We start from the raw sequence: 12,095 nt of genomic DNA on the forward strand, positions 1-12,095 counted from the left end.
GAGATTCGTAGAGCAAACAAGGCCTTTGGATGTCAGCAGGGATATTAAATCCTTTAGTTTATCTCACTTCTAGGTGCCCTTCAGCCATACTTTTATAAACTTTACGAACATAAATTAAGGTAATGCTAATTTAGCAACCATTACTTTTAAAATGTGTTTTTTTTTCTTTAACCAGAAAGCCACTATGGAGCAGCCAAAGAGCCACATGTGACTCCAGGGCCTCAGGTTTCAGACCCCTGGTATAGTTGTCCCAATTTTAAGAAAAACATCATTAAATACAATTTTCTGCACAAATCTGACTGTCTCACACAATAAAATTGCCGATTGTTAACACAAATAATAAAAACTTTGCCTAAAAAAAGAATATATATATATATATATTGTTAAATTTCTGCTGCTTTTTCTTTGTGTTCACATATAACGTGTATTCAATGGGTGTAGAAAAATAGAGCAGCAACACATCCAAGGTTAAAAATAAATGCAAGATTTCACCAACCAGACAGGTGAAAAAGCCAAACACCAGCATTAAGTCATAAGCAAAGAACAGTGCATGGAAAACAAGAGAATTTGACAAATACCAACTCATTCCCAACCCCCTCTGTTCAATTTTTTGCTATCAGGTTGCAACTCAGCAATCAATTCAGAAGCCCCGGCTTGGATTTCTCTAAGCACAAGTGTTAATTAAAACACAGAGACAAGAGGAGGTGAAGTGAAGGAGTGATGAAGGAGTCGAAGGGCAGACATGCCTGATGCCATGAATGTTCTTGATAGCATAGCTGATCTCCTTGCGGAGCTCCTTCTCATTGAACTCCATCTGAAAAACAGACGGAGGGGAGATGAAACAAACAGTCTGCCAGACAAGTTAGCCAATTGTTCTTTCACTAACTGCTATTTATGTATTTATCCAAGTTTGTCTCTTGTTTACGGAAAGGTTTATTTGTCCCTGTTTTCTTTAACGTCTCCCTCCAGAGCATTTCATAAAAAATCTGTGATGAATAGAGCTAAAGCACGTCTGTGTTTTGAGTCAGTCACAACTTCGCCGTCTCAGACGGTAAGCTTAAATCCTCAGAGGGAAGAAGAGAGCAGATGAGAGAGGAAGAAAATGGGGAGGGTGTTGGCTTTCATCCAGGAGGAAAACAGGGATCAGCCATGTAAATGGGGGAGTGAGGTAAGAGCTTAAATTGACATGAGCCTGGAAGGATATCTGGAAATAAAAAAGGTGGAAGATTTAAAAAGAAAATGGGGAGGTAGCACATACAATCATTAGGAAATAAAGTCATACTCCTTAAAGCTGATAAAGAAGCTCATTCGTCTCTTTTAACGTGTCAAGGTGGGACTTGCACATGTTACAGGTGCTTTCTATCGTGGGAAACTCCGGTTGTAGACCGAATTCACAGAAAATGTAAATGAATAAATACATTTTAATGTTAAAATCTTTCCTTGAGTTTGTAATGCTGTGTTGGCACTTTTATTGCACATAACAGTCCATAGGACATAACTGTCCTTGGAAACAAAAAGCCTGGTTAAAAAATGCTAAATTGTGAATAAAAAGACTAAAAACTGAACCTTTCTCCACTACATAAAAAAAATACTTTACTTTGTTTTTTCCATGATATCTGACATAGTAACAACCTTTTTTCAATCAGTCAATGAAGAATGTAATGACTCTAATTAAGGTTTTTTGCTTTGAAACAAAACATTCAATCAGGAACTGTAATATTTCTTCTAAAAACAGATAGAATGAGAGACCACAGATGTGTGATTTCCTTTTTTCTTTGGTACAACACAATTCTACAACAGCTTAAAGCTGCTGATAAACCATGGATGAGGTCATTGGTAGCTAATCATGCAATATAAATGTAAACTGTAGAAAAAGAAGAGGTGTTAGTGTTAAAATATGTGTCCTGTTTGTGTTTTAGAGTGACATCACTTCCAGGTGAATTAGAGGCAGTCTGTTGGCATCATATTTTAGTGTCAGCTTAGCAAGCCTGGAACAATTTTACCAGGTAATACCCCTAAAAAGGGCAGGTAGAGTTAATATTATTTCCCACCCCAGTTTATCCGAAACACACCTTGACCAGTTCAAAGGGGAATCGTTCATGGAAGATCCGATTGATCTTGGCACCTCCTGACAGTTCTGCCGTGTCAATCTTGTCTCCAGAGCCCTCTATGCACTTATCAAAGTCCACAGAGAACTGCTGCACCATCCTACAAGGAACAAGTAAAAATGTACATTTCTGTCTTTTTAGCTATCTATCTGCGATTATGGCGGTCTACTCACTGGAGAAGAACCTTGGTTTTGCGAGACGGATCATCAGGCCGGAAGTTTTTGTACTCCTCTACCTCCTTCTCTATAGAGAGGAGCTGACTCTGCAGCTTGGACCGCAGAGCAGGCAGCGTGTCCCGAATGTGGTTGGTTAGTTGCTGTTAAAAGCATAGAGTCAATATCAAATCACTAGGAATTCTGCAAATGTTATAAAACAGTTCTTTTGGACTAAGGTTAACACTTTTTCAGACCTCATTGAGGACTTTCTGTAGATAGGGTGTGCCCATACGGTCTGCCAGGTGTCTGTACGCAGGATGAGAGAGGAAGAACTTCCTCTCAGCAGCTATGGCAGCATTTATGTCCTTCTTTCCATCTATGTCCTTTTGGCTTCTGTTCACCACACCAATGTAGCCTACACACAAGCAAGAGTTTCAAAATCTTCTGCAAGATTTACGGCAAAAAAAACTGAATTGAAAAAACCTATTTTGATGAATTTATCCTGTTTCTGAAAACAGACATATTTGGCAAAAATGTAAGACAAAATGTTAGAGTGTCACATGATCTTTACTAGTTTTTGTTTTCATGGACTCCATTCCCAAAATGAGATGTAAAAGAGGATACAAAGTACAAAGTATCTTTACTTATTTATGTGAAAAAGAAGTACATTTGGGAGACAAAATTACAAAAAAAAGAGACATAAGTTTAGGTCACAGGCATCCCATCAGTTAAGTTTCCGCATGCTTCCCTCTGCTAAAGCCATTTCATGCACCATAACTAGGAGAACTCAGAGCCAGCAGGCTCTTAAAGAGGAGCATCTACATCATGCAAAAAGAAGGAAAGTGAAAAACACACAAAAAAACGTGGAAAATATCAAAAGTGCATTCCTGGGGTTTAACCATGCGCAAATGGAAAAGAAAAGCTCTGCATCAGCACAAAACAACACCGACTACCCACAAAATACATGAAAGCACTGATCCAGGAAACTTATTCCTCCTTTCTTTCAACAAGTTTCTTTCGTCCACACTTTTCATGTGTTTTGATTTGTTACTCGGTTCATCACTGCCTCCCACATCCCCTCATCCCACTGTGACTGCGGTCTCCCCCAGCGGTCGGACTGTTGAACAGCCCCGTGTTTGCTTTTGACCACAAGAGGGAAACAGTGCGTCCCTGCACTGACCGTCCGTCAGATGTGAAAGGAGTGTGTCTGTGCAAAATACAACATGTATGTAAGAGCTCACCCCTCCGGAGTGGAAGAAGTTTGTTCTCCAGGATGTCTTTAGCGTCTGTCCCCTCATCCATCAGGTCAAGCTTGGTAATCACACCAATTGTCCTTAAGCCTAAACCAATGCATACGTAGCAGTTAGACATGCATCAAATAGTTCCACAGCTAAACAGCATGAACAGCACAAAAAAAGGCAGAGAATTGAAAAATATCCAATAAATAAAAATAAAATTTTGAAATAATTTTGTAAACTTGTGCCAAATTTCAAAATCTTTTATGAAATAAGTGTGGAGCATAACACAAAAAAACACTACAGAACAAGGGGATGCCTGCATCCACTCACCCTGAGGGTCGACCTCTTTGGCAATCTTTAAAGCATCAGAGTTGGCTAGATCCGAGTTAGCCGGGGACACGGCCAACATCAGACAATTCTCCTTGGTGACAAACTGCAACAGCATGTCCCTGATCTGGGCCTCGATGTCTGCGGGCTGATCGCCCACAGGCACCTTGGTCATTCCCGGCAGGTCCACCAGCGTCAGGTTCAACACTGTCAGCACAAAAAAAAAAAAAAAAGCAGGGGAGCAATAATACAATCCCTCATAAAAACTCATGATCACATCATTGATTCAGCCAAATCAAAGTATGAAAAATGTCAAAACCAAGAAGGTGTGAGTGAAGTGGTAATTGACGCACCATGAGGTGAATAGACTCGCAGGTTAATTGGAACTGGGGAGATGCCCTTGTTGGCTCCTGTGACGCGGTCAGTCTCAGCCTCAATCTCCTGCCGGACTTCATCAAAGTCTGTGAATTTTTTGCCCTTGCAGTGCAGAAATTCAGCATGTTCTGGATGTGAGAAAAAAGAGAAATTTACCAGCAATTAAATGGTAAATATTTGGCAAGTGGATTGATTTTCTGATTTTAAAAAATCAAGCTTTACTAAACATAATTACAACTAAGCATGCACAACACGCGCATTATTAAAACTGTGTTAAGAAAACCCTACATTTGATATCTATTTTTATCTAAATTAACTAATCAACTGATGTATAATAACTTTAATATGACCAGAAACTAACTTTACAAGTTTGTAATTTTGTCCATTTTTATGTTTGATGTAAAAAAAAAGAAGACAAAAAGAAATTGAGTTCCATCAAAAACATATGCACCTGTGGGGCTGTTCATCAGCTGCAGAACCAAAGGGCGACGAGTCACGATGCCAGACCCACGGGGAAGGAAATCCCTGTAACACACAGATTATCAGATGAAAAACAATTAGCCGTAGATGAAAAAAAGTAAACTCCCCCTGAAAACCTGAGCATTATTCCTGTGAATTAAAAAGTTGTTTTTCATTAAATTTGGGGTTTTAGTTAATTAGTAGTGCTTAAATTCTATTTAAATTCCACACAAAAAATTGTATGAAGAGCAATTAATGTGGAAAGGCACAAAAAAGTATCAAGAAGTAAAACATATGAAAGCTTACCAGTTTAAATTAAAATGATGCAACCCACGACCACATTTGACAGATGAAAATTTATTTTTATTTATTTTTTGTTAGACTAAGTATTACACTATCATTTTATTAACATTTTTAATCATTATTTTAATAGCTTACTGAAAGTTAGCTATTAATCTAATTTAATTTAAATTCCAAAAGCAGAAATATGAGTTGTGGGATTCTTAACCTCGTAGGGCCGGGTGTCCACCTGCGTGGACATCACATTTTGGGTTTTATTACCATGCTAGTTAATTCTGCTTAACTGAGACCCTGTCAAAGAGAAATAATAAGGTATATCAAACAAGAGTTTGGGTCTTAAGATGTTGAAAATGATGTTGAAAATAATACCTAATAACTAGAAAAACAAATTATGAAAAAATAAGTGAAATTTATATTTTTATTCATTTTTCTGAACAATTTCTGTTGTAAAATCACATAAAGTACATCCTGCTTCATTTTAAAGGATCAGTTCAGCATTTTGCAAATATTATTTATCAGAATGCTGAAGCTGGTTGAATCACAGGTAAAGGTTGTCATCTATGTGATACATATTGGTTTTTCATTCTTACAAAAACAACAATAAAATGTGAATAGCACACTGGTTAGCGCTACCATTCATATCTTGTTTTTCTGGTCTAGCTAATTACTAGAAAAGTTTACAGAGTGTCAATTTTGTCAACTTTAAGAATTAATAAATATACATTACATTTTTGTTTCAGAACAAACGTTCTTTGGGTTTTAGGCAAAAAAAAAATCAGATGTTGTTTCAATGTGCCTTTAACAAAGAAATCGTTTTTTATGTTTTGAATGCTTTCCTATTTATTTATGTTTATTTAGACTTTATTTTAACATCTGACATGTTAGGTCATCCAACAAACATAGCGGTACCCCATATTTGTCTATTTAATAATTACATAATGTGATTTTTATAATATATCATTTAATTAGGATGGAGGTAGACAATGGTTGTTAACCCTGAAAAAACAGGCTGTTCACAGCAGTATCTAAGCACATAAAAATACAAAAAAGGATCAAAATAGATAAATGCAGCTTTGAGGGGAAACAAAGCCCATTCAAAATCTTAGGGAGACTTGTACAAGTGGATCACTCAGTAGTTCAAAGGAAATCATTGGTTGATGTATCTAGAACGCATGCTTCCATGATTACTCTCCCCGTGTTAATCCACTCTTAAACCAGAGATGTCACAGGTGTTTCGTGTAGCTCAATGGTCCAAATTTCTCCATTCAGATTATAGATTTTTCCAAGTATTTCCTTTGGAAATCAAAATCCCATTCTAAAAATAGAACGAAGCACAGAATTAAATTGCTAAAGGTTGACTGTGAAGTCCTCACTCAGAGATTGGGGGGGGGGGTCATCTGTTTGCTGTTGGTCCACTATGTTTTATCAGGTGCAAAGTCAGCCATCTGTCAAGTTAATTTAAAGCATTCGTGTTGATTTCCTTATCCAGAAGAAGTTGGCACCTGCTCATACTGCCAGATTTAAAATCAAACTCCTGGCTGTGGGACCATAGCATCTCTTTAGTTGTTTGACCAGCAAAGTGACTTGACCTAAGCCCCATTGAGAGGTTACACTGATAGAGAAAAGTACGATTCAACCTGCCAACTAACAAAGTCCCAACAGGACACGTGTATTCTTTTACAACACTTTTGATGTTGAAGTTGATTTATTTTAGTGTTCTTAAGTCTTTTAAACTTTTAAATCTGGATTTGGTCTGGATGGCTCCTGGACGGCTTCCTGGGGAGGTGTTCAGAGCATTTCCCAGGAACACCAGAGACACTCTGGACTGATTACATCTCTCGGCTGGCCTGGGAACCCCCCCCCCAGAGAAGTTGGAGGAAGTGGCCGAGGAGAGGAACGTCTGGACATCCCTGCCTGGACTGCTGCCCCCATGACCCAGTCCCAGATGAGCGAAAGAAAATGAAAACATGGATGGAAAACTTTGTGTTTTTCTGTTTTAAAAATAGTTTTAAAATAGTTATTTCAAGTAAAAAAAATGTTCAAATATTCAAGAAAAGGTGTAAAGAAACTCTGATTTCACAATATGAAGACAAGAGGAGTGAAGTCAATAAGTGTTTGAATAATTCCAAAGTATTTCCAAAAATGTGTAAACTTGATTGTGGTGAAATAATTAAAACTCTTTTAATTACAATCAATGAGTATTACATTGTAATGTGCAATAATGATTACTCAAATGTTTAAATTACAATTAATAAAATATTGATTTTCTTTACTTGATCTGCAATGTGTAGCAATAATTACTGGTTTATTGTGATAATGTGTTCTAATGATTATTACATATTGGTTACTGATACTGTTTACTGAAATCACGAATGAATGTTTTCCAAAGATAATCAATCATTTTGTTACTTGAAAAGAATCTATCAGATCAGAACCGGATAACAAAAACTGTAAAATTGTAAAAGAAATTAACTTAGTAGGGGTGGGATTATATAAATTTGCTTCTTCCCACTCATTTTCAAGCAATAAATCAAGCTCTCCTTGACTTTAGTTAATGATCACTATATTTAATTAAGCAAAATGTTATTTAAGTGACTTTTTTGTTTTTTTTTATTTTCTGTCTTTTTAATCTATGCATTTCAAAATTTCTGTAATGAGTTTGAAAAATATGTCTAAATTCTTTATTGCTTTGACTACAATCCTTGAAATAAATCAATAAATCAATCAATGAGGATATTTGTATGTGTAATAAATACAAATACATTTTATTCATTGAGCTGCTAATCCATCTGTACTTCCCAGAATGCAAATTTTCCTGTGTCAGGCATGTGTGGATTTTGTTTTTGTTTTTTTGTACTGAAATAAAAGAACAGATGGTCCTAACTGCAGCTCTTCCTCTTCACTCACTTTCCTCACTCTGGGACCACAGTGCCTTTCCACTTAAAGGGAATAGGCACAGACACACTTTTCTTACAAGAAAACATTTAGCTGTTTAGCTACAAAATAAATTCAAAAGAGAATGTTTTCTGAAAAGTATAAAAACAAATGCATTCTCTAATCATTTTACTCATCGTTTCAAAGTGTCACAGCTTTAGCCATCAGGCCATTGGACCTGACTTCAATAAAGTTTGAATAAAAATGATAATGTATATATAAATTAAACTGATGTATTTTTATGTTTAGATGTTTAAAAATCATTTTTTACAGATATATATGCCTAAAGGCACTTTTGTTTCATCATCGAAAGTAGTTTTATGCTTATTTGTCAAAATAAGCATAATAAACGTTAAGACTGATCTTTTAACTCAAAGTAATGATGACATTTTTTTAAGTATCTAGGACAGGCTGGAGGCAAAAAACCTTTTAAGCCTGCCAAAGTGGGACAAATATTCAGTTATCAAACACTTCCTGTTAGTTTAAATCCCCGACAGTAAACCGGTTTCTGACGGTTACAGGAATATCAAAATTAATTTAAATTCCCAACTGAAGTCCTAACATTGAAAAATGTAAGTTTTGTCCTTTAATCGTAAAATATGGTGTAAAAATATCTCTTAAATGCTTTTAAGTAGTGAACAGCAGGGAATATTTTACTCACTAAATGTGGTTAATTTTGAATCAACACCTCTGGGAATTTAATTACATTCATTTCTGAAAGAAATGGAATAATGGTTTTGTGTTAGAGGAGGGAAGAGTGTATGTAAATGTGTGGGAGGAAACTGTGCTCACTAATGCAGGTCACTTAGCATTTACACAGCGTTACCTCAGCTAAGCACGAGCAGATTAGTTTGACTAATGGATATTAAATTAGTTTTCCCATTACAGGACCTGAAAGATTACTGTCCTTGATTTTTGTTACTTTGTTTTGCATATTTTTACCCCATGCACACAAGCTTACAGGCATCCAGTAAGGACTAATATCAGTCAGTGGTGTTAGAACAAAACAAACATTTTAGGCAGGGTGCATTTGCATTTGCTCTGAAGTCACGCTAGTGCTTCTTTTGACAGCTAGTTTTTCCACTTGTCCCTGAAGAGCTTAAAGTTTTGCTGCAGACTAAGGAGGTGTTGATGAGTTCAATCTTTTTCTATTTCTTCTATTTGTTTACTAATCTGTTAGGACTGTCAATTTTTTTCTGCTGGGCACAGCCGCCCTACTACAAACTCAAAGTCAGCATGCAGCTAAGCTCGCCCTGCTATGTGTGTCGACACACTTCCGCTCCCCAGACAGTCTGAGCCTCCTCTAAACACTGTGATGTGTGCAGCATTACCAGGCCTGACAGCGTAGAACAAACACAACCAGGCAACTGTGCTCCGTGAAAGGGCCAAACACAGCAGAAAGGGCTTTGTTGATGAATAATGTACAATAACACACATATCTGAACATGAAACAACACCAAACCACAGCAGATAGCGGAGCCAATGAGAGCTGGAATTACTGGATGGTCAGACTCGAGATTAGAGCTGAACCAATGAAAGAATGTGTTGCAGGGCAAAATACTGCCCAAACAGAGATTAGTGGTAATCCTCTGCAGCAGTGTCAGAACAAATAAAGCTCCCTCTCTGTTTTTTTTAATCTTCATTTTCTCACTCCTCCTCAACAAGGTTTTATCCACCTCCTCAGTCTTTGAAAAGGATGTTTTACGACTCCCACAATACCAATGGCATCCTGAGAAATGTTCATCAGGAAGCTCTAATTACTTGCCAGAGCTAAACTTCAGTTTGTTTTTGGTGTCAGGCAAATATTACATTCAGCACTTCATAATTGTTAAAATGGGTTTTATTGAAAATCTGTTGCCACTATTATAGAATTACGGTAACTAAACTGTTTATCAATGTCTATAAAGAAAAATCAATAAAACACGATACTATCTCTAGCCATATTTATTCATAATATTCATAGAATAACACATAATTTCTTTTAATTTCTTTTATTAAACTCAAAATCTTAAAAAGTAATATATTTGGATTTGTTTAAAACAAATTTAAAAAAAACTTTGGAAGTTTAGAGAATGTTTTGCTTAGACATTGAGGAACATATTCTAATCTACAATTTAAGCAAAAGTAATGTGATTACACTGCAAAAAATACTTGAAACTCCCTTGAAAGAAAAAAAAGAAGTCTAAAAAAGGATGTGGGTAAAATGTAATTTTATACAGAGTATTAAAAGTAGGTAACAAAAATAAAGGTAGTTTACTTTTTGGTCATTTGTCTATGAAGACTCTCATTCATCTAGGTTGGTTCCATTGCACATAGGTTTTTGGTCATGTATAGGCTACATTTCTTATTAGGAAGAATTACTTAAAACTATTTTAAATATCACAGCTTTTTAGTCGGTCATCTTAATTGTAAATTATTTAATTAGCAAACACTTAACACTGAAACGCCTGAGTTCACATAAAGACACATTTTAAGTTTATTGGATTTGTTATTTTAATGACTTTGCAGTAACTTGTGGGCAAACATTTAGTTAAGCTAAACAGATGTTTTTAAAGTAAATTGTGTTCAAATTATACCTTATACCTTTATGCTTAATAGCAAACAAGTGATGCCCCCTTAGATACCCTTTATTATGAATATGAACATTACTTTTATCATGTTCAGATTATAAATTAATCACAAATAAATAAATTTAAAAATGTATTTGATGAAATGACAATAAAATGAAATCAACGTTTTCTTTTCTTCTGTATTTTAAAGAAAATGCCGAAAATCAATCAACTGCATTTACCATTTACAACTGCCAGAACATTTACACTAAGTCTCAGGAGGAACATTACTCAGCAGACAAGAAAATTAATCTTTAAATGTGTGAGAGTCTTACGTTAAGTTTTAATTATTCTTCATATTGTGATTTGTTAACGGATTGTCTGTATCCTTTGCTTATTCACTTGCCCCTCCTTAGGCTAGGCAGATTGAATGTTTCAGTGCATCTATGTGCATTGACTTAATGCAAACCCCCTTTTAACAGTACCAGCACTCTTTGTGCTATGCAACACACCTGGTATGTAAGATTAATGATGGCGACAGAAGAGGAGTAAACTTGTTATGTTGTCATTTTAACACTTGTCTCCTGCACTAAAGGTCTAGATTTTTATAAAGTACAGAAATCCCACCTCCTGCAATAATCACAGGACATCCATGGGTCATTATTGATCTATCCTGCATTTAAACCTTTTTTAAATATTGATTGTTGCTCTTTTCTTGTGATCCTAAGTCGTAACATTCAGATTTTGTTTCATTGTAAGGATTTCCTCATGGGCAGTTTTTTAAAGGAGCTGTCCGTGGTGCTGAAGTTTGTATCAAGAAGCAGGTCACAACACAGACCACCTACTGAACAACGGGTACTTAAGTCCCAGTAAAACAAGCAAATAGACAACTATGTCAGGTTATTTTATATAAGAGTCTTTCACACAGTGTCATAAGTGTATTTGGTCCGCCTCAAGTATCCTAATCTCTAAAGACAACTCACTTTGAGTCTGGACACAAAATAACCGCACCTTTGATTCACAGAATGCTTAATTTTAACAGTTGTTATAACCTCCGGCAGCTCTGTGTGGTTTTGGATTTCTGCCAACTTCTTTCCTACTAAATTTAAGCTGATTTCTGTTATATTTTAAAGGTAAATATTTGCAGCATTTAATAAAAGAACATAGATTTCCCATCCACCTTTGGTGTGTCCTCACAGGGATTCACATGTTTTTGCCTCTGGAGACCAGCTCTGTCTGAGATAATTAAACTCACGGGAGTCTGAAGTAAAAGCTGGGTGGTTTTGAAAACATTGTAGTTGAGCTCCAATATAAAGCCTCGAGATGTTTTTTTTTTCTTTATAAAAAAATATTTAAATCAATGGACTGTGCCCAGAGGATGAGATTGTTGAACATAGTAAGGCTGTTGTACTCTTTTTCAGCTTGCTGCTTTTGCTGCAGTGTTTTTTGCAACAATATATAATTTTTTAAAACAAACTTGAGCTATGCAATAATTAAAGATTAGTGACACAAAGAGCAAAGGCAAGACTAGATTAAGTGGCATAAAAATTAAAATATCTTAGAATATATTCATAAATTTTGTTTGCCTGTAGCCATGTTGTGCACCTACCAAAAAGGTGATAGCACAGGGAAGTCAATAAACCTCTCTAA

At 35.9% G+C, this 12,095-nt stretch overlaps 1 protein-coding gene across 7 annotated transcripts in view; it reads right to left on the reverse strand.

The window, feature by feature from the left end:
- Positions 1–12,095, reverse strand: part of dnm1 (dynamin 1) — a 43,747-nt gene that overhangs the window by 29,410 nt on the left and 2,242 nt on the right. For all 7 annotated transcript variants that reach the window (XM_011481751.3, XM_020707646.2, XM_011481750.3 and 4 more), the window contains 8 exons: positions 4,655–4,728; positions 4,182–4,331; positions 3,832–4,035; positions 3,505–3,603; positions 2,518–2,678; positions 2,282–2,424; positions 2,073–2,208; positions 747–814 (listed from right to left, as the gene is read on the reverse strand). In XM_011481751.3, coding sequence (XP_011480053.1) covers positions 747–814; positions 2,073–2,208; positions 2,282–2,424; positions 2,518–2,678; positions 3,505–3,603; positions 3,832–4,035; positions 4,182–4,331; positions 4,655–4,728 — 1,035 coding nt within the window. The remainder of the gene's footprint in view (positions 1–746; positions 815–2,072; positions 2,209–2,281; positions 2,425–2,517; positions 2,679–3,504; positions 3,604–3,831; positions 4,036–4,181; positions 4,332–4,654; positions 4,729–12,095) is intronic.

The sequence above is a fragment of the Oryzias latipes genome, chromosome 12, assembly GCF_002234675.1.
Source record: "Oryzias latipes chromosome 12, ASM223467v1".
NCBI lineage: Eukaryota > Metazoa > Chordata > Actinopteri > Beloniformes > Adrianichthyidae > Oryzias > Oryzias latipes.